Below are 20,929 nucleotides of genomic sequence, written 5' to 3'. Positions count from 1 at the left end.
CGGCGAGCGGGGGCTACTCTTCGTTGCGGTGCGCGGGCTTCTCATTGCGGTGGCTTCTCTTGTTGCGGAGCACGGGTTCTAGGCTCATGGGCTTCAGTAGTTGTGGCTTGTGGGCTCTAGAGCGCAGGCTCAGTAGTTGTGGCGCACGGGCTTAGTTGCTCCGCGGCATGTGGGATCTTCCCGGACCAGGGCTCGAACCCGTGTCCCCTGCATTGGCAGGCGGCTTCTTAACCACTGCTCAACGAGGGAAGTCCTATTTTTAGTTATATAATTGACACAAGAATCTTCTTCAAAAAATTTAGATCAACACCAACAAACATCTCCCGTCCTCCAAATTCTGGCTTCCTCCCTCTCAGAAGTGTCAACTTGGCAGTTGTCTTTAGACATTTTTTGGATGTTGACACACACATACAAGTACAAATATATAGACAGCACTGCTTCGCCACATGTTTTTAATCTTCTCCGGGAGATGCAGAGGTGTGTGTCTGCTCTCCCTGCTAGACTGTGAGGCCTAAGATTGGGGACCCCATCTGATACATCATATGCCCCCGGCCCCTGCCCCCAGTGCCTGGCACGCGGTTGGTGCTCAAAAAACGTCAAATAAGCAAATGCAACAGATCATATAGGACGTCTAAGAACATAGGGAGAGTGAGAAATGAAGAATAAGCCATCCATCCACCCACCCATGCATCCACCCATCTACCCATCCATCCATCCATCCATCCATCCATCCATCCATCAATACAGCACCTCCCACGTCCCAGGCGCTGTATTGTGTGTGACCACAGGAGTGGAACTACACAGCTCCTGCTCTCATGGTTGACATTCTGGTGGGGAGACAGATATTAAATAATCAGTAATCATTAGTTGATTACTTTTCTGACAGTACACTGAAACCATTTAAGGAGGTAACATTTAAGCAGAGCACCGGGGAGCACAGGGCATTCCTGCAAGTCAGAATCACACGTCCATGCCAACAGCCAGCCCCAGCTTGGTGTGTCTGAGAATAACTGAGCGGGGGCCCTCACGGCCCTCGTCAGGGTGAGGAATCAAAGGAAGCAAATGAAGAGGCAGCCGCGACAGCCCCTCCCGCCCGCCCTGGACTCCCATGGGCTCTCACCATACGTCGTCTTCTCCACCAGCCGCCCGTCCTCACAGAAGTCGTCTGTGGCTTTGCCCAGGAGGCCGTGTACTGTGTAATCCTGCGAGGACAGGGAGAGGGGGGTATGATCAGCCTCTGGGCTCTAAGCCGCCATGGCAAGGAGGGAGGTGTGGCCCAGCAGCTCAGGCCCCCGAGGTGCTAGACTGAGGCTGGGGGGCCCTCAGGTCTCCCCTCAGGGAGTTCAGGTGCTCAGCTGCCCCTGGGGAAGGACACCCGACTTCCTCTCCTGCGACAGCAAGCATCAGCAGCCTGCGAAGGGTGCCCCGAGCCACCCTGCAACAAGCGCGGGCCTCCACACCTCTCCACTTCTGCCCAACCTGACAACTCATAATGCCAGGCCCCTCCCAGGGTGCTCTGTCAGCTCCTCTCTCCCCTCCAAATATGATCTGAGCAGCTACCTGCCTCTGCGTCAAATAACAGCAATGACGACGATAGAGAGGACGACAACAGTGACATCGATTGAGCATCCACCACGTGCCAGGGGCTGTCAGGTATTTAATCAGGTCACTGATTAAATATTCAAAGCAACCGTACAGAGGAGGTACTACAATCACTCCCATTTCAAAGATGAGGAAACGGAGGCACGCAGATGTTAAGTAATCCACCCAAGGAGACAGAACTGGCAGAGTGGTACAATCTGAGTTTTGAAGCGAAAACTTGGCTGCAGAATCTGTGCTCTTAACCACTAAAAACACGGGCCTTCTCATGTGGCGTCTCCGCACATGATCGTGATGCCAGACCCCGCAGCCCAGCACGGATGCAAGCTTCCTGACACCCAGACGGTGTCAGACAGAACCAGGCTCAAATCCCAGCTCTGCCCCTTCAAGGCTGTGTGACCCCGAGCAAGCGTTGTCTCCTGAGCCTCATTCTCTCATCTGTAAAATGGGTTAGCAATAGATCCCATTTTACGGGGACGCCGTGAGGCATCCACAAGGGAGTCCGCGTACAGTGCTCAGCACAGAGTAGCCAGCGTGCGATAATGCCAGCTGTCATTATGATGTTACAGCCTCCCTTGGTACATGACCCGAAAAAAAATGCTTGCCGATGGCCTGGGTAGTCTCCATGGAATGATCTCTGCTTCCGAATCATACCAGTGACCCCCAGTGAAAGGGCCAAGGGATAAGCAGGCCGTCCCCAGCCCCCGTACCTTGGTGAGGTGAGCGTTGTACATGTCGGTGAGGAGCCTTCGTCCACGTCCCACGCCGAGCACTGAAAGGCACCCAGCCTGATCGCACACCTGGCTCCCCCTTCCTGTTCCCCTGGGTCCTCCAACCCTCACCCCCTCCAGCAGAATACTCCCACTTCCAAGGCTGTGGAAGCCAGCAAGGGGGCAAGAAGAGCTTCTTCTACAGGGAACAAGTGAGCTCCTCTGTGCATATATGAAAATGCAGATTTCCGGGACCCACCCATATATACTGACTCTGACTCGTGTTGGGGAGGGGGCCTAGGGATCCTTAGCAAGCTCCCTGGGGTCCTGATGCACTCAGAAGTAAGAGACCACTGGCCCAGTCACACAGACCTACATTCACATCTGGGGTGGCTCTAAGCATGTCCTTTAACGTCCTTGGGTCTCAGGCTCCCCATCAGTAAAATGGGGATAAAAATACTGTCTGATCCCTGTGGGTGTTGTGATGATCGAGGCAATGCACACGAAGGAAGAAGCAGGCAAATAAACGGGGGCATTGTGGCCACTCCCTGCCTTTCCTCCGGTCTGTGTCTCCCTCCGGCTGAAGGAAAGAATGACCATCCATCACTCCTGGAGGGAGGGGGGCATGAGATCACATCCGCCTGCCTGTGTCCCAGGAAGCAAGATAAGTTGCTGTGATTGTTGTGTATGAAGGACGTGGCCACCGCCTGACCCTGGGGACACAGATGGCTCATGACTCAGGGCTTTGTGTGTCCAGCTCCGGCGACATCCAGAGCCCAGCCAGTGGGGCCAGGGTCACACACTTGGCTACCCCGTGCAAGCGATGATGGTTTTCCCTCTCTGGTCCAGGGACATTCACTAGCCACATGACCCAGGATGAGTTACCTATGCTCCTGGAGCCTTACTTTCTTCCTAAAATCATAGGGTATCTACCAGATAAGGTTATTGTGGTGAATGCACGTGCACAAAGAGTTTCAAAGCACACGTCACGGGCAGGAATCACTTGATAAACGTGGGTGATCGTGACTCCCCCCTTCCCACCAGTCACCTCTCCAGAGGATCGGACTTGGCAGGAATCAGGGGAGCAAGGCAGTAGTGGGAAATGGCTGTCAGGTTAGAAATGGGCTGGGCTCCTGGTAGCTCCCCGATCCTCTCCCAAGCCTCTATCATTGCACCCCAGGCTCACCACACCACCTACCAAGCACCCCAGACGCCTGGGCATCCAGTCGGTGCCCCATGCCAATCTTCAGGCTGGTGAATGCTGGTCCACGTACTGCAAAGAAACAAACGAGGTCCTTTTCCTCAAAGAATCCAGCCTCCAGGATGGCTTTGGGCCGCATGCTGACCTCATGCCGAGCATGTAGCCTCATGGAGCCCAAACCAGCATCAGGCTGGACTTTCAGGCTTCCTCACCATGGAGTTTGGGGCCCAAAGCCACTTCTTCAGTTTCCTGGGCCCAGAGAAAGGGCAACCCAGGAGGCCTATGAAGTCCGTCCATCACCATTCCCCCCGTGAGACGCTTTGCGTGGACCGGGCAGAACACTGGAATCAAGACTGGGGGGGTTCCCTATCCAGCTCCCGTAGAAGCAGAGTTCTGGCCACTCTCCCAGGGAGAAAATGGAGGCTGTGAGCTCCTTAAGGCAGGGCCTGGGTCTGTGTGTTCACAGTTCTGCCCCCAGAGCCCAGAACTCACTGACTGCTCGGGAAATAACCCATTTCCCGAAAGAATGAATGACCCATCAAATTAATATACATTAAGTATGTAGAGTTTTTTTGTATATCAGCTATACCTCAAGAAAGCTGGAAAAAAAAAAAAAAAAGAATGAATGCAGGAATGAGCTAGATGCTTTGACACTTCTGTAGATCAAGAGGAACCGAGGAGACCAGAATGGGGTGGTTAAGAGCCTACTGAATCCAGGCTACATGACTTAGCATTAGTCAACACTGAGCATCAGTTTCCTCACTTGTGAAATGGGACTAGGACCCGCCTCACAGGATCCAGCGGGGCAGTATTTGGGAAAAGCCTAGCACAGCACAGAGCAGGCCCTCAACACATCAGACTTGTTATTGCCGTTATCCTGTAAACTCGCTGATTACTTCTCTCCACGGGGTTGTAGAGGTTCCTGGTCAAGCTCCTTAGCCCTCCTATAGAGCCTCCCCAGCACGTGCTTTAATCGTGTCTAATGACAGGGGCTCATTGTCAGAACTAGTTTCACTGCTGGGCAGCTTTGTTGACTATAGAAAGTCACTCTTCACAGACATAGAGTACAGACTTGTGGTTGCCGAGGGGGAGGGGGAGGGGGGGAGGGATGGATTGGGAGTTTGGGATTAGCAGATGCAAGCTATTATATACAGAATGGGTAAACAACAAGGTTCTACCGTATAGCACAGGGAACTATACTCAATATCCTGTGATAAACCCTAATGGAAAAGAATATAAAAAAAAGTACGTGTATGTATAACTGAATCACTTTGCCGTACAGCAAAAATTAACACAACACTGTAAATCAACCGTACTTCAATAAAACAAATTTAAAAAAAAAAAATCACTCTTTCACAGGAGCCCAAAACTCCCTCCTAATGACTTCTACCTGAGGGTCTCAACTCCTACCTGGAGTCCCCGAATAATAAAGAGGTCAACAAACTATAGTCCACAAGTCAAATCCTCAAGCCTGTTTTTTTTTATGGCCCACAAATTAAAATGGTGGGTTTTTTTTTTGTTTTTTTTTTTTGTGGTACGCGGGCCTCTCACCGTTGTGGCCTCTCCCGTTGCGGAGCACAGGCTCCGGACGCGCAGGCTCAGCGGCCATGGCTCACGGGCTTAGCCGCTCCGCGGCATGTGGGATCTTCCCGGACCGGGGCACGAACCCGCGTCCCCTGCATCGGCAGGCGGACTCTCAACCACTGCGCCACCAGGGAAGCCCTAAAATGGTTTTTACATTTTTCAATGGTTCAAAAAAATCAAGAGGATAATTTTCATGACATATGAAATTATATGAAATTCAAATATCAGCATCCACCAGTAAAGTTTTATTGGAACACAGCCAGGCTCATCGCTCTACATACTGTCTATAGCTGCTGCTTCCGCACTACAATGGCAGAGGTGAGCCTGCAAAGCCTAAAATATTGACTATCTGGCCCCTTCCAGGAAATTTTGCCAATCCCTGGTCAAATACTTCATCCCCACTGTGGCCCTACACTGGTTTGGGACAGAAGGAGTCTGAGCTCTGGCTAGGACACTGACTCTGGGCAGGGATTTCCTGGGAAGTGACACCCAGGCCCCTTGCTGAATGTGCTTTACCCAGCGGATGGTCGATGAGGCTGGGCACGCTGGTGGCTGTGAGGGTCAGCTCCTTCTCTTCACTGCCTTCCACGGGGCCCAGCAGGAAGCGAACACGATGTTCAGAGGCAGGACGCTTCCCAGCATTGAGACCTGAGCACACAGAAGTAAAGAACGTCTTGTCGATTCTGTCTGAACACCAGGGGTGGGGGTGGAGGGACAGGTAAGTATGGGGATGTAGAAGACAGATGAAAGCCCACACAGCGCCTAGTACAGACTAGGTCCTCAACACATCAGACTTGTTATTGTTATTATACTGTCAACTCACTGACTACTTCTGTCCAAGGAAGGGGTTTTAGAGATTTTAGAGTACTCTACTTCTGAAAGCAGAAGTTAAGCAACAGACTTGAGTTCAAATCCTGACTTTACTACTTATTAACTATTTATGACAACGGACAATACTGAGTCTGTTTACCCATTTGAACACAGGGGAAAGCGAGGAGAGTATAGAACAGTCGATTGGGAAACCGCTCTGCCCAGACGACTAGGTCACATGACTTTATTTTGCAGCAAGGATCAGAAGCGGAGATGGCCTCCCGGGAAAATGGGAGCGGGATCGTGGGTCTCGCTCGAGGCACTCACCTTTCAAAAGCTGCAGCTCCACGGTATCGCGCAGATGCTTCCACTTTAGCCCCGGGGGCTTGTAGGCGGCGAAGAGCCCATGCAGCCGCGCCAGGCCGGCTAACCCCATGCCTGAAGCCCGCGTCCCGGGCTCCCGGAAGCGCTGAACCCGGACGGAAGTGCCTTATGGTCCCGCTCCCGAATGTGGTCCTTCCGATGGGCACCGCCATGTTTCACAGCCGGAAGAGGTTCGTGTCTTATTGTCCTCGGGGAAAACGTGCTTCCGAGAAGGGAGTAGGGTCCGGAGCTGAAGCCCCAAAGCTAGCGGAGCTTACTTGGAGACCTTTTTGGGGTTAGGTGAACCGGGGAGAATTTTATATCTGTGGAAGTAGGTGGTAAACAGGTTGCCTGGGTTTCCTCATATTTAGAGACCTTCCCTGTCCGTGCTATCTTTCCCCCATAAAAGGTCCTACTCAGCGCAGTAGGGATCGAGTCCTTGTGACTTCTCCGCGTCGTCGTCAGAGAAGCTTGAGTCGGCCTTGCCCCGCCCATCCTCCCTGGGAAGTCCTACAGTGCCCGCTGCCATGGCGACACTGCTGCGCGGGGTCCTGCGCCCCCTCCGCGCGTTCCCAAGCCGTCCCAGGCCCGCTGCAGGCAAGTGGCGGGGCCGGGAAGGAGCGCTGGGGACACGCCACGCCGCCGTCCCCCCCACCCCCCCGCTCCTTTCACCGCGGCTGTTTTCTTTCCCCGCAGATGCGCCCCTTCGAGCCACGAGCCATGGCGCCGGCCTGCTCTACCCCGAACACATCCCCACCTCCCCGCTGCAGAAGGCGCTGCTGGCCGCGGGCTCTGCTGGAATGGCGCTCTATGACCCGTATCGCCACGGTAAGGCAGCCCGCGCCGGCGCTTCCTTGGGGCGTCTTGGGGTCTGGGCGCGCCCTTGCCTTGCCTTGAAAGCCCGGGGAGGTCCCGGACACTGTCAAAGCCTCCGTTTGCTTTGGGTAACTGGAGACTAGACTAGGCCAGGGTACCCAACCCTGGCTGTACCTCATAATCCCCCGCGACATTCATAAAAATGCAGATGCCTGGGTCCCACCCTAAACTTACTCAATTCGAATCTGCCGGGAGTGGGGAGGGGAGGGGAGGGGAGGGAGGAAGGGGCGTGGAATCTGAGCTTCTGCCTTTTTAGACTGCTTCCCGGGAGATTCTGTCATCCAGCCACACTGAGAACCTCTGGATTAGATGATTTATGAGGGCCCATCAAATTATAACATCCCATTAGCATATTGGATAGTGCATGGCGCATAAGAAATGCTCAATAAATGTTTGCTGGATGTTTTAATAGAACGTTCTGGGATCCTACAGTGTTTTTCTCATCTCCTCCAGGATTCTTAAGTCTGGAAAGTACCGTTACTCCTTCTAGTAAAAACGATAATGCTAACTGCTCACTGAGCCCTTGTTTTGCTTACTCACTGTGCTGTTTTATATGAGTGTTGTTATTGATTTTTTGCATTAACCGTATTTGAAAGGTATCACCTGCGCTTCACAAGTTAGAACATTGAGGGTTGGAAACGTGAAGCAGTTTGCACACGGTCACCTAGATAGTGATCACACCAGCCCTCAAACCCAGCACTCTCTGATACCAAAGCCTATATCCATCCATGGAGCACAGGCTCCGGACGCACAGGCTCAGCGGCCATGGCTCACGGGCCCAGCCGCTCCACGGCACGCGGGATCTTCCCGGACCGGGGCACGAACCCGTGTCCCCTGCATCGGCAGGCGGACTCGCAACCACTGCGCCACCAGGGAAGCCCGATTTATGAACTCTTTAGAGCGCTGTGCTAACCAGAGCCATCTCACCCCATTAAACTAACAACCATAGTAGTAACTGTAGATATATTGAGCTTTTACTGTGTGCCAGGTGATTCACTAAGTGTTTAACTTGAATCTTCATAACTAAGAGGTAGATATTCTGTTTTATCATGTAGGAAATTAAGGCTCAGATTAGGTCAGGTAACTTACCTAAGATCATATTCTCCATTTGTCCCCATCTCTTTCCTTTCAGACATGGTTGCAGTTCTGGGGGAGACCACAGGATGCCGTACCCTGAAGGTCCTCAGGGACCAGATGAGGAGGGATCCAGAGGGTGCCCAGATCCTGCAGTAGGTCCCAGCTTTGCCTGGGCGATTGAGGGCATTCTTTGGGGATTCTGATCTCTCTGGAATCATGTTGTGTTCCTCTAGAGAGCTCTTCTTGATACCTTGGCCATGGATGGTTGCACAGGCTGGGCACTGCCCAACTCCGTGGGTGCCATTCACATAGACACTGTGATGACCCCTGGGTAGTGCAATATGGTGGCCTCAGCCCAGTTCCAGCAACAGGGCTCTTGTGCCTTCACTAAGGTCCCATAACATATGCTGCCTATAACCCCCACCCCTTCAGTGCCCTTTGTGAATACCCTGATCACATCTGAGGCCTGTTTCCCTAAGGCAGGAACCATAGCCTTAGCTTGTGGTAGTCTCCTCAGTCCCTGCCACTGGCCTGGCCAGCAGTAAGTGCTCCATTAGGACTTGTGGCCCCATTGCCGCTCTCTTCCCCTTCACCTCTCACACCCTTGATCTAGTTGGACCTTGCACCTGCCTTTGCTGGTGCCCTCCCAATACCTGAGTCCTGCCTTCTGCCTCACAGGGAGCGTCCCCGGATCTCGCTGTCCACCCTTGACCTGGGCAAGCTCCGGAGTCTGCCTGAGGGCTCCCTTGGCCGCGAGTATCTCCGTTTCCTGGATGTGAATGTGAGTTTCCAGCTTCTGTGCATTTGGTAGTCACCAGGAAGGGCAGAGGAATGGCACAGGAGTCATGTCCTGAGGAAGGAGGAGCCTGAGCTGCCAGCATGGGCAGGAGTGCCTTGCAGTCTCTTGCACCAAGGCTTTGTCATTCTCTATGGGACAGGCAAATGGGCCGGGAACATCGCTGCGAGCAATTACACTGGCCGGCACTTATTAACCTCTTACTGTATGCCAGGTGCCAGGCTCATGCGTGATCTCACTGAATCCTCCCAGCAACCCTGCCAAGTGTGTTCTATTATTATCTCCTTTTATTTATTTATTTTTTTTATAAATTTACTTATTTATATATATTTTTTGGCTGCACTGGGTCTTCGTTGCTGCGCGCAGGCTTTCTCTAGTTGCTGCGAGCGGGGGCTGCTCTCCATTGAGGTGCATGGGCTTCTCATTGTGGTGGCTTCTCTTGTTGCGGAGCATAGGCTCTAGGCGCGTGGGCTTCAGTAGTTGTGGCTCGCGGGCTCTAGAGCGCAGGCTCAGTAGTTGGGGCGCACGGGCTTAGTTGCTCCGCAGCCATGTGGGATCTTCCCAGACCAGGGCTTGAACCCGTGTCCCCTGCATTGGCAGGCGGATTCTTAACCACCGCGCCACCAGGGAAGTCCCTATCTCCTTTTCATAGATGAGGAAACCGAGGCCCAGAGCAGTTAAGCAACTTGCTGATTTCACAAGCCAGTATTAATGGAGGCAGTATGCAAACCCAGATTATGTTCTTAACTGTCGCATTGTGTCCCCCTGTTCTAGAGACAGTGTCTTCCCTGGGTGTGACAAGTGTGGCACTCTCCAACCCCAGGCAGAGAGGACAGGGACTGGGAGGCAGAGTCCCATCTACCAAGGGACTCACTCATTTGTTCAGAATCGGTCGTGTGCCATCCATTGTTCCAAGTGCTGGGGATACAGTGGCGAGCTAGACAGACAAGGTCCTGCCCTCATGGAGCTAATATTCTAGTGGGGAGGTAGACTATAAAGCAGTAAAAGAAGAAAATTTTCATATAAAAATTCAGGCAAAATATATATTTAGTACTGTTGTAGCAGGTGGTGCTGTGAGGACCTCAGTCAACATGATAGAGGACGGGGCGGAGTGGGGTGGCAGGTGGCCACTTCTACCAGGGTGGTCATGGGAGGCCCTGCTGGGGAGACTTGGAAGATGGGGAGGAGCCAGTTCTGAGAAGAGATGGGGAAGTGCATTCCGAGCAGAGGAACTGGCAAGTGCAAGGCTCTGTGTGGTTACGAAAAGGAAAACTGACCAATGTGGCCAGTATGACCTTAGAGGAGTGAGGTGGGGGGAGGCAGGCAATGGGCTGGGAGGTCAGCCTGGCCCAGCCAGACCCTGCCTGCCACAGGAAGTGCTACCCGAAAACTGCGTTCGCCTCTTGGTGGGGGTTGGGCCAAAAGACACAATCAAGCCAAAGGTGGGGAGAAGGAAGGATCTATTACTTGCAGCAAGTAAGGCGAAGAACACCGGGGATCTTTCCCAAAGCGGTGTCTGTTAACAGCAAAATTGGGGAAGTTTTAAGCTAAGGGTATGCGTATTCATAAAGGGGCTTGAGCAGAGGAGAATTCAGCCTAGAATTGGGGCAGAGGTCAACGGAGTCCACGTCTTAGTTGATTGAAGCCAGGAGGGTCAGGAAAGGTCAACATCATCATTTCTTAGGTACTGACTATTCCGGGATCTTAGCACGCAGTTACCACCCTCCACCTGGGTGTGGGTCTTAGTTCCTATAGAAAAGCTTAAAGGTACACATCAGATTGTTATGTATATTCTTTGAGGAGGAACTAGGACACTGTTTTATCGCTGAACTATTGGATTTTTTTTTTCATTTTTATTTTTATTTTATTATTTACTTATTTATTTTTGGCTGCATTGGGTCTTCCTTGCTGCACACGGGCTTTCTCTAGTTGCGGCGGGCGAGTGAGGGCTACTCTTCTTTGCGGTGCACGGGCTTCTTATCGCGGTGGCTTCTCTTGTTGTGGAGCACGGGCTCTAGGCGCACAGGCTTCAGTGGTTGTGGCACACGGGCTCAGTAGTTGTGGCTCATGGGCTGTAGAGCACAGGTTCAGTAGTTGTGAAGCACAGGCTTAGTTGCTCCACGGCATGTGGGATCTTCCCAGACCAGGGCTCGAACCCGTGTCCCCTCCATTGGCAGGTGGATTCTTAACCACTGTACCACCAGGGAAGTCCCTGAGCTTTGTTTCTTGACTGCTTTTCCTCTGTTCCTGCATTCCTTTATTCCTTGAAGATCATTGATTACTGAGACCTGTTGAAGGGCAAGCATTGTGTCTAGGCTTAGGTCACAAAATGGCTTAGGTCAAAATGGCTTCTCTAATGTCAAGAATGCCATTCCTGGTTCTTTTTCTCCAGGGATCCCCTACCGTATCTGCTTAGAGACAGAGTCGGTATTCTGTAATAGAAGCAATAGGAAGCCATAGAGGTTTCGAGCGGGGTAGTAACATGATCTGATTTATAGAAGGACCCAAGGATACAGCAGGGCACCTTCCCTGTCCCTTCCCCTCCCTGCCCCAACACATATACTTCCCATCAAAGCACCTCTGTCAAGTGGCTATCCAGTCCAGCTGCAGGAGCCAGCCAGGCTGGAGGAGGTGAAGGAGTGAGCAAAGGTTGCTCTAGAACTGGGTTTCTCAGCCTTGGCCCTGTTGACTTTGGGGGCTGGATAATTCTTTGTTGTAGGGCTGCCCTGTGCATTGTAGGATGTTTAGCAGCATCCCTGGCCTCTCCACCCTAGAGGCCGGTAGCATTCGCCCTACTAAGTTGTGACAACCATAAATGCCTTCAGACATTGCAGATGTCCCCTGGTGGACAGTTGAGAACCCCTGCTTTAGGAGATTATTGTCCCTGAGAAAATAATCTGTTCCCCATACTCTCCTAACACTTGCCTCTGCCCCATTTTATACCCTCACCCGGAGATTTCACCAAGATGCAAGTTTATTTCATCAGTGGGAAAACCACGAGGGTGACCTGCTCCAGGTGCCACCCAGGAATGGAGACTCTTCTGAAGTTCCCCTAGAGCCTTCTGTCCTGTTGTTGTGGAGGGGATGGGACTGCCAAGGCCCCCCTGGGCGCCTTGCTCAGCCACAGCCTTAGTTGTGGTAACAGCCCTAGAGACGGTGACACTTCTGGAGCCTGGAAACCAGCCCACACACCATAAAAGAACACCTTTGTCCCAGCAGAGGTTTAGATCAAAGTTCAAGGTGAGGCCACCCTCCCTGAGGCTGACTAGGAGGGGGCGGTGGGGCGTGAGTGGTTGTCCTTGTGGCATCAAGATTACGGGCATGGGCTCTGGAGTAGCCTGAGTTAGAAGTCTGCCTTTCTTCCCAGCTTTAAAGCCCCGGGCAAATCATTTGACCTCTGAGCCTCAGACTCCTTATCTGAGGTAAGGAAACCTCATGTTTACCTTCCGAGGCACTTATATGGCTGATTAATAATGGATGTTAAGGCAACTGGCTTTGGAATCCAGCAGGCTTTGTTTCGAATCCTGACTCAGCCACTTGATTAGTCAGCTGTGTGATCTTGGGCAAGCTACTTTATATCTCTGAGCCTCATTTTTCTTACCTGTATCTGAGGCTCATAACAGTATCTACGCCCAGGTGGTCTGGGGATGCAGAATGGCAATATGTGTAGAGGACTTCATACAGTGCCGGCACATAGTAGGTACTCAATAAATGTAGGCCGTCACTGACCACCTTCAGCTTCACACAGCAGGTAGAACTCTGTAGAAGAAATTAGGACCTGGGACCCAATGAAGTCACAGACACAGACCATGGCACAGGGCCAGCAGCCCCAAGCAATAAAGTCATCAAATTCCTTGGCCTCTGGACAGGCTGAGGCCATGCTTTGGCACTAGGAAGACCAGGGTGTCCCTACTGTGCATGGGTGCTGCCAAGGACTCAGAGAGGGTGGGTAAAGGCGGACAGTTGCCATCCCTCCCTGAGGTCAGAAAAGTGCCTGGGGCTGGCCTTTTACTCCTGCATTTAAGGGATGTTGATTCACCCAGGCCCTGGAGCTAGAACAGTGAGCCCCAGTCCTGTGCTGCTCACAGCCTGCTGCTACACTCTTCATAGCAATAGTGTGTAAGCCCCACAGGTCATCTGCTAGCAGGTAAATAAAAGCACATAGAAACATGTGGAACTAATTTCAATGAGATATTTTGTTTAATCCAGCATGCTACAAGGTCGTTTCAACATGTAATCAATATTTTAAAATTATTGAGATTTCACATTATTGTCTTCATACCGTCTTCGAAATCCAGTGTGCATTTTACATGTACAGCACATCTCAATTGGAACTTGTCCCATTTCAAGGCTCAGTGGCTGCCGTGATTGGCCGCTGTACTGGACAGTGCAGGTCTAGACAACAGACATTAACAATCACATGCGCTAAACATCACGATACAATCATGTCGAATGCCACAAAAAGGTACGGGTTGCTACAAGAGACCATGAGATAGGTAGGAATTGTCAAGGTGAGGATGAGGGTGGAGGGAAAGTGCACCCTAGGCTGGGGGCAGTTCGTCGGATGAACTCGGGGCCTTGGGTGCTTCTTGCTTTTCCCCCCCGTTTTATTTCTAATTGTGGTTTTAAAAAATAATAATAACATAAGATTTACTGTGTTAACCATCTCTAAATGGGCAGTTCAACAGTGTTAAGTATAGTCACATTGTTGTGAAACCAATCTCCAGAGATTTTTCATCTTGTAAAACTGAAACTCTATACCATTAAACAAACAACTCCTGCTTCCCCCCACGCCACCCCCAGGGGTTTCTTTGCCATGGATTCCAACAGGGTGTGTACATTATGTGTGAGTTGGGGTAGGCAGAGGGGGCGCCAGTCCACCATATTCCCTGCCTGAGGACTCCCCTGTCAGCAGGTATGCACAGAAACAAAGTCCCCAGAGATTTTTGGTGGGGTTTGAATTTGGTGGGCGTGGTTGAGAGTCAAGGAGAGGCTGGCAAATTGGACCCTGGGAGCCATCAGGAAGGGGTCTAGGGGAGGTTCATGGTTGTCAGAGGGTCTCCCCAGACACCAGAGCGCCCACCCGATTCGTGGACGATGAGGAGCTGGCATACGTGATCCAGCGGTACCGGGAGGTGCACGACATGCTCCACACCCTGCTGGGGATGCCCACCAACATCCTGGGTGAGTGCCAGCCGGCCCCCTGCCCAGTGCATCCGGAGTGGGGGTGGGGCATGGGTGGGGCAGGGCGCGCCTGTCTCAGCCACCCACCAATCAGCTGGCGCAGTGCCTCACGTTTTGCTTTACCCGAACATCTTGGTGCACCTGTGCCGTGCATGCCCTATCCTCCATCCCCACCGCCTCTTACGGCTCCTACACTGATGCAGCAGCATCCAAACACCAGGGCTCCCTGCCCTGTTCCGGTTGTTAGCTCCCTGCCCTCTGAAACCCTCAGCAATTCCCTAAGACTTGGAGTCCTCAGCCTGGCTTTTGGAGTCCTCTGCATTTTGACCCCAAGCTTCCTTTCCAGCCCTTATTTCCTTCTGCTCTTTCTTGCACCCTCTCCCCATCCCCAAGCCAAGTGCCCCAGGGCCCAGCACAGGCTGGGACTGGGCACTGCTGACCCCTAGTAGAGGTTCGGAACGGAGCAGACGCCTCACTGTGTCCTGCCCTGAGCATCACTGGCCTCTCCGCCTGGCCCCTGCTCACCTCGCACCCCATTCCCCACCCTGCCTGCCAGGGGAGATCGTGGTGAAGTGGTTTGAGGCTGTCCAGACCGGCCTGCCCATGTGCCTCCTGGGTGCACTCTTCGGACCAATCCAACTCAGTGCCCAGTAAGTTCTCAGGTGGTGAGGGGTCAGGGGAAGGCTCAGGGCTCCAGGAAATAGGAAGAGCCTACAGCCTTTCTGAGCAACCCCAGTGGTTCTCAGGAATCCAGGATGGGAAGAATGGGGCAGAGAGGTGAAACTGGCCTGGCACAGGGGCTCCAGGACGATGGATGAAGCCTGGGCGTTTCATAGGACTCTAGGGTCTTTGGGGCCAGGCCTCAGTATCGGGTGAGAACAGGAGAGTCAGGGAACTGGGGGGCCAGGGGGATACAATCTGGTATTAGCTTCTGGAGGGAGGTAGCCCTCGATTTAAAACTGGGCTTTGGCGTGTTCAAAATGTGTGGCTTTGGGCACAGGGCTTTACCTCACTGAGCTTCTGTTTCCTCATCTGGAAAGTGGGGATAGTAACTACCTCCTTCTTGGGTCTGTGTGACGATTGACTGAGAAAATGCACATCCACTGCAGGGAACGTGGTGTGCCCGGCACTCAGGACCTTATGTCTTTTGTCTTCTTTTTCCTCTGCTGCCCCCAGAAGCCTGCAAGCGCTGGTCTCTAAGCTGATCCCATGGGCAGTTCAGAACGCGCGCAGAGCCCCGTGTGTCCTCAACCTGTACTACGAGCGGCGCTGGGAGCAGCCCCTGAAGGCTCTACGGCAGGAGCTGAGCATCACAGAGCCCCCCGTGCACGTCCAGGGCCCAGCCTAGGCCCTGAGCCCCTGAGCCGGAGGGCCTGGCCTGGCTCCAACCCCCACCCCTGCTTCCCCTGGGGGTGGAGCGCTCCTTTGCCATCACCTTTGTTCCTTTTCTTTGAACACTGACCCTGGGACATCGCCGATCATAATTTATCATAACCATTGCTCGGTGGCTTTGAGGGCCAACTTGGGAGGGAGCAGGCAGCGGTGGAGCTCCTAGGGGAGCCAGGAGCAGCCCAAAGAGAACTGAAACAGGAGGGAAGGGGGCAGGGCACATCTTTTGAAAGAACAACAAAGCCCGAGGACATGACATAAACTGATTGAAACCAAATGGGTCCAAGATGGCGGACAAGTCAACTTCCACTAGTCCTTAAGCCTCAGTATACGCTCACTGCAACACGTCATCAAGCTAAATGACACACCCACAGGCGCCACGACAGTTCCAAGGACCCATAACGATCAAAAAGTGGGCTGTGGCCTAATTCCTGGAAATCCCTGCCTCTTCCCCCCAAAAAAATAGCTGGAATACTCCTCCCACTCGAGTATTATCCTATGAAATTACCCACCCCTGTAAAAACTGACAACCCCCATACCCTGGTGCCTTTCTCACCTCCTGAGAGGGCCCACGCTCTGTCTGGGGAGTGTGTCTCTCTCTAAATAAATCCACCTCTTACCTATCACTTTGTCTCACTGAATACGTTCTGCAATGAAACATCAAGAACCTGAGCTTCATTAAGTCCTGAAACCAGGTGTGTGATCTCAGTTGGAAGACTGTGGGTTTTGGCCAGATTTGAGCCCCGGCCGCGTGGGTTCAAGTCCCAATCTGGGTTTTGGCTGGGTTCGAGTCCTGGCATGTGGGTTCAAGTTCCAACCTGAGGTGCACGGTTTCAGAACCACGTGTGCATAGGAATCAGTTGTCTAGGCTCGTGCCGGGATGGCTCAGGTCCATGACCTCTGTTCCCGACCCCTCCCTGCCAGCCAGGGTTCTCTGGGTGCCAGGCTGGGGGGTCTTCGCAGGAGGGAGAGCTGTACCCAATTCCCAAGGCCTGAGAAGAGGGAGGCGGTGGGGGGAGGCGAGTCTCTGCTGTCTGAATAAAGGCTCCCATCAGGTCAAGAGTCTGCTTCTCCTGCATTTGCCCTGTGCTGCCCATGACTCTGGCAGCCTTGGGCCTTCGAGCACTGAGGGCAAACGTTCCCTCCAGCCTGAGCTTCCACTGCTTGTCCCTTGTCTGGTCTGAGGTCGGGCAGACTGGGATTCAAATCCCCCACTCCTCCTCTGCTTTCTAGTAGAGGGACTTAGGGCAAGTCCCTTCACCTCGCTGGACCTGTTTAATCATAAGTAAAAAGGGGATGAAACAGCACCCATCTCCTAGTGGGTTGCCGTGGGGGGTGTGAGGTGATGCCCGAAGAAAGGGCCCAAACAGGAGCTGTTTTGTTTTTGGCTGTGTTGGGTCTTCGTTGCTGTGCGCGGGCTTTCTCTAGTTGCAATGAGCGGGGGATACTCTTCGTTGCGGTGCACGGGCTTCTTATTGTCGTGGTTTCTCTTGTTGTGGAGCACGGGCTCTAGGTGTGCAGGCTTCAGTAGTTGTGGCACTTGGGCTCAGTTGCTGTGGTTTGAGGGCTCTAGAGTGCAGGCTCAGTAGTTGTGGCTCGCAGGCTCTAGAGCGCAGGCTCAGTAGTTGTGGCGCACGGGCTTAGTTGCTCCATGGCATGTGGGATCTTCCCGGGCCAGAGCTCGAACCCGTGTCCCCTGCATTGGCAGGTGGATTCTTAACCACCGCGCCACCAGGGAAGCCCCAGGAGCAGTTTTTGTTTGTTTTGTTTGTTTGTTTTCCGGTACGCGGGCCTCTCACTGTTGTGGCCTTTCCCATTGCAGAGCACAGACTCCGGACGCACAGGCTCAGCGGCCATGGCTCACGGGCCTAGCCGCTCCGCGGTATGTAGGATCTTCCCGGACCGGGGCACGAACCCGTGTCCCCTGCATCTGCAGGCGGACTCTCAACCACTGCGCCACCAGGGAAGCCCCGGGAGCAGTTTTATTCTTGCCATGTTTGCAGGGTGAGGAGGCAGCTGTGACGCTGTAGGTTCACTTTGGAGTGGCAACCAGGCATTTTCCTTGAGTCACAGCCAAGAAGTGGGGACGGGCAGGGTGAAGAGTATCGTTGGAAGAGTAGGCTGCCCTGTCTTGGGATTTAGAGCCAGAAAGACTCCCAAGGTGGCAGAGCCTTTAGAAGTTTTGGAGGCCAGCTCCTCACTGTGTGGGTAGGGCAGCTAAGGCCCAGAGATAGGCAAGGAGTTGTCTGGAGTAACTAGAACACAAGCCACATGGCCTGGTTGGTTTTCCCATGCCTCTGTTTCCCTGTGGGTAAGAAGGGCTGCAGTTTATAGCCGTACCGTGTGCCTAGGCAACTGAGATGCGTTATCACATGGACACTTCCAACGACCCAAGGAGGCAGGTGGTACTATTACTTGTATTTTACTGAGGCAGTAGGAGCAGAGCTGGGGCTGGAATCAGGGAAGACCTGTCCAGCACTGCCACACCGGTGCCTCAGCCTTCCTGTGCCCACCACATCCCAGTCTAGGGCTCCCAGTGGCAGAGGGGGCGGGTGTGGGAGGCTGGAGGCCTACGTTGGAACCATGGCCTTTTCAAGAGGGAAGCCTCGTCCTGAGCTCTTTGAATTTATGCAGAAAGAGGAGGGGTTGAGGTGAGCCGCTGTACCTCATCAATCTTTGCAGTATAGGCCACCTTTCCAGACCTGCCAGCTGTTTCCACAGCTTCCCAGGGGTCTAGGCACCTCTACTGTGAGGTCAGTAAAAGTCGACAGTGCCAAGGTCGTGGGGGAAGGTCAGACCTTCAGATGGTCTTCTCTGCCCAGCTGGTGAGCTCACCTCCTCCAGCTACTCGGTGCCCTGATGACCCTGGGCCTTTACAGCCCTCAAGAGATGGGCCCTGGGCCTCAGGACTAGCTGGGGAGGGAGCCTGGTCTCCAGCTCACGACAGGAGAAAAAGTACAGCGGCGACAGCTACCACTTCCTGAGTTCTTACCACAGCCCGTGAAGCCCGCCAGCTTCTGCCCAGAAACTTCCATTCTTCATCTGAATAAACCGCGTTGGTGTTCTGCCCACCTTTGGGAACACCAGGTCCTAGGTCGTTACATGGTCAGCTTCTTGTCATTCACACCTGTGCTCAGACATCACCACAGAGAGGCCTTCCCAGACCACCCTGTCTAAAGCAGCCCCCTCGCCCTCATGCCATGGCATCACCTGATTTTCTCTGCAGTGCTTACCACTCCCTGAAATTATCGCACTTGTTTATTTATGAGTTCCATGTGCTCCCAGAGGGCAGGGAACTTGTTCTTTCCCTTCACTGCTGGGAATAGCGCCCGGCGCACAGTAGGGGCTTCCTGCTTCGTGGTTGAAGGAATGGGTGCCAAGCTCCGTGCTGAGCACCCCGCCTGCAAGATCTCATTCGGTCCCCACAACCTCATTTCACAGTGAGGGGCTCAGGTTTGGGGAGTGCCCTAGAGTCGGTCACACAGCTGGGGTGTGGTGGAGCCTGTCCTGGGACGTGCAGGCTCCAAGTCCTCTCCCAGCGGCCAAGGGGAGGCTCCCTTTCCCTCTGCCTGTGTTCTGGGGGCATAGGCTCTTAAGGCAGACAGACCTGGCCTTGCCACTGACCAGCCCTGCACCCTTGCAGTAATCACATCCCCCCTTTGAGCCTCTGTTTTCTCATCTGTAAAACGCGGAGAGTATACACCTATCTCACAACAAAGCCATTGTGCAAGTATAGTGCTTTAGCACCTAGTAAGAACGTAGCAAATGGAAGCTGTCATTTACCACGAAGGCCCTTGAGGCCTCTGAAGTCACCATGTACGCAATCCAGCCAGAGGTATTTATTTTGCATACACCCAGAGTGGGAGGACTTATACAGCTCAGAGGCCCTGATGCCAAATACAACTGAATATCTATGGCGTAAGCACCTACTCTGTGCCAGGGCCAAATCACTTCAGTCCCCTGAGGAGGTTTATTTCCTTCGAGTGAGTTCCAAAATGTCAGTCTCTGTTAAGTCTGGAGATTTAAGTGCTGATGTTAGTTCCCTGAGGCAGAGCGGGTGGGGGTCGAGTCAGTGGAAAGGAGCCCACTGTGAGGTCAGCCTCAGTTCAGCCAGTCCCACGGTCCCACAAATGACAGCACCCAGCTTGCCCTTCTCAAGAACCCTCAGTGGCTCTTCACTGCCCCACCATAAACTCCTCAGCCTATCACACCAAGCCTTTTGCAGTCACTTTTCCCACCACATGGCCCTTCCCTCCCCATGCAGCCTGGTGCGCAAGCCCACTAGTCTCCAGTCGTGTCATCAAGATCTTCTAAGCGTTTGCTGAATGCCGGGGCTCTGCAGTGATTGAGACGGCTGCGGCCCCGGCCTCTTGGAGTTGAGCGGTCATGGCAGCTGAGGGCCTTGGACGTGCCAGCCCTGTGCCGAGAGCCTGATTTGCGTCATCTCACTGAATCCATGCTCAGCCCGAGGTAGGAGGCAGGCAGAGACTGTGATGACTCCAGTCCCATTCTGCTGATGAGGACACTGAGGCTCCGGGGGAGGAAGGGATTTACCCAACGTCTCACAGCTGGGGCTGAGAGGGCAAACCAGATATGTCTGACTGGAAAGCAAAGAAGACAAGTCACAATAACGTGTGGTAGGTGTTAACAGAAGTACAGTGAGCGCTTGGTGACCACCTATTCCAGGGACCTAATCTCCACCCACCCTCTCGGTGTGTCCAGCTAGGCTGTAAGCAACTTGAAGGCAGACTGTCTTGCTCCCTCTAGATCCCCTTGTGTCTCCCCCTCAGGCTGGGCCTAGCGTCTGGTGGGGTACTGCTTTGGCTTCTCCAGTGAGTCCCAGGTGGAGGAGAACAGGGGCGCTGCTCACCACTGCCTCTTTCTCCAAATTCTCACTTGCCCACTTTGCACAGCACCTAGCAGTTGATGTGGCAATAATCGTGCTTATACCTATGGATCCATGTGTGGATAAGCTCAAGCCTCCTGTTCATTCTCCCTGTCATTCATTCAGCAAGTATTTATCGAGCTTCTGTTATTTGCTAAGCCTGTGGATACAATCAGAGATAATCTTCATGTCTAGCTGTTGTATGTGCTTGTGGTCAATGGGCCTGTAGGGTTCAATAATAAAAATGTCAAGCGCTAATTCAAATGCTCCCTGTGACTCTCCATACCAACCCTGTGAGGTAGACACCATTAGTATGTCCTCATTTTTATATATAAGAAATGGGGACTTTGAAATTTCAACTGAGAAGTTGACCCAGGTCTGTTGGATGCCAATGCCCATACCCATTACCACTGTACCACATTGCCTCCCGAATGTAATACCCATGGGGCAGGTGG

General features: G+C 53.1%; 2 protein-coding genes across 10 annotated transcripts in view; one reads left to right on the top strand and one right to left on the bottom strand.

Moving 5' to 3' along the window:
• The window catches only part of TRUB2 (TruB pseudouridine synthase family member 2), a 24,600-nt gene extending 18,201 nt beyond the window's left edge, over positions 1-6,399 (bottom strand). For 3 of the 6 annotated variants that reach the window (XM_028485044.2, XM_028485045.2, XM_007102404.4), the window contains exons 1-5: positions 6,232-6,399; positions 5,611-5,742; positions 3,508-3,582; positions 2,310-2,371; positions 1,121-1,202 (exon numbers count right to left, since the gene is read on the bottom strand). In XM_028485044.2, coding sequence (XP_028340845.1) covers positions 1,121-1,202; positions 2,310-2,371; positions 3,508-3,582; positions 5,611-5,742; positions 6,232-6,340 — 460 coding nt within the window. In that variant the 5' untranslated portion in view covers positions 6,341-6,399. Of the gene's footprint in view, positions 1-1,120; positions 1,203-2,309; positions 2,372-3,507; positions 3,583-5,061; positions 5,233-5,610; positions 5,743-6,231 lie in introns of those variants that run through there. The other 3 variants (XM_028485046.2, XM_028485047.2, XM_024126390.3) reach the window with 2 other exon arrangements.
• A 95-nt stretch (positions 6,400-6,494) lies between these two features.
• Positions 6,495-16,208, top strand: COQ4 (coenzyme Q4). Of its 4 annotated transcripts, XM_007102405.4 has the most exons (7): positions 6,579-6,864; positions 6,964-7,095; positions 8,276-8,372; positions 8,899-9,001; positions 14,071-14,200; positions 14,757-14,850; positions 15,377-16,208. In XM_007102405.4, the coding sequence occupies exons 1-7, from the start codon at positions 6,795-6,797 to the stop codon at positions 15,546-15,548; spliced, it is 798 nt and encodes a 265-aa protein (XP_007102467.1). In that variant the 5' UTR covers positions 6,579-6,794; the 3' UTR covers positions 15,549-16,208. The 4 variants fall into 4 exon arrangements, with proteins under 4 accessions (XP_028340850.1, XP_028340849.1, XP_007102467.1 ...); XM_028485049.2 differs by lacking the exon at positions 15,377-16,208 and adding an exon at positions 6,495-6,562 and having other exon boundaries at positions 6,677-6,864; positions 14,071-14,844; XM_028485048.2 differs by lacking the exon at positions 15,377-16,208 and having other exon boundaries at positions 6,574-6,864; positions 14,071-14,844.
• The last annotated feature ends 4,721 nt before the right edge of the window (positions 16,209-20,929 follow it).

This window comes from Physeter macrocephalus, unplaced genomic scaffold (genome assembly GCF_002837175.3).
Source record: "Physeter macrocephalus isolate SW-GA unplaced genomic scaffold, ASM283717v5 random_306, whole genome shotgun sequence".
NCBI classification, from domain to species: domain Eukaryota; kingdom Metazoa; phylum Chordata; class Mammalia; order Artiodactyla; family Physeteridae; genus Physeter; species Physeter macrocephalus.
This window is presented reverse-complemented; position numbering and strand designations above follow the sequence as displayed.

Coding starts and splice junctions, on each gene's coding strand:
- COQ4 (XM_028485049.2), top strand. CDS start 6,795: ATGGCGACACTGCTGCGCGGGGTCCTGCGCCCCCTCCGCGCGTTCCCA. Junction 8,373..8,898: donor GAGGGTGCCCAGATCCTGCA/GTAGGTCCCAGC, acceptor TCTGCCTCACAG/GGAGCGTCCCCGGATCTCGC. Junction 9,002..14,070: donor TCCGTTTCCTGGATGTGAAT/GTGAGTTTCCAG, acceptor CATGGTTGTCAG/AGGGTCTCCCCAGACACCAG.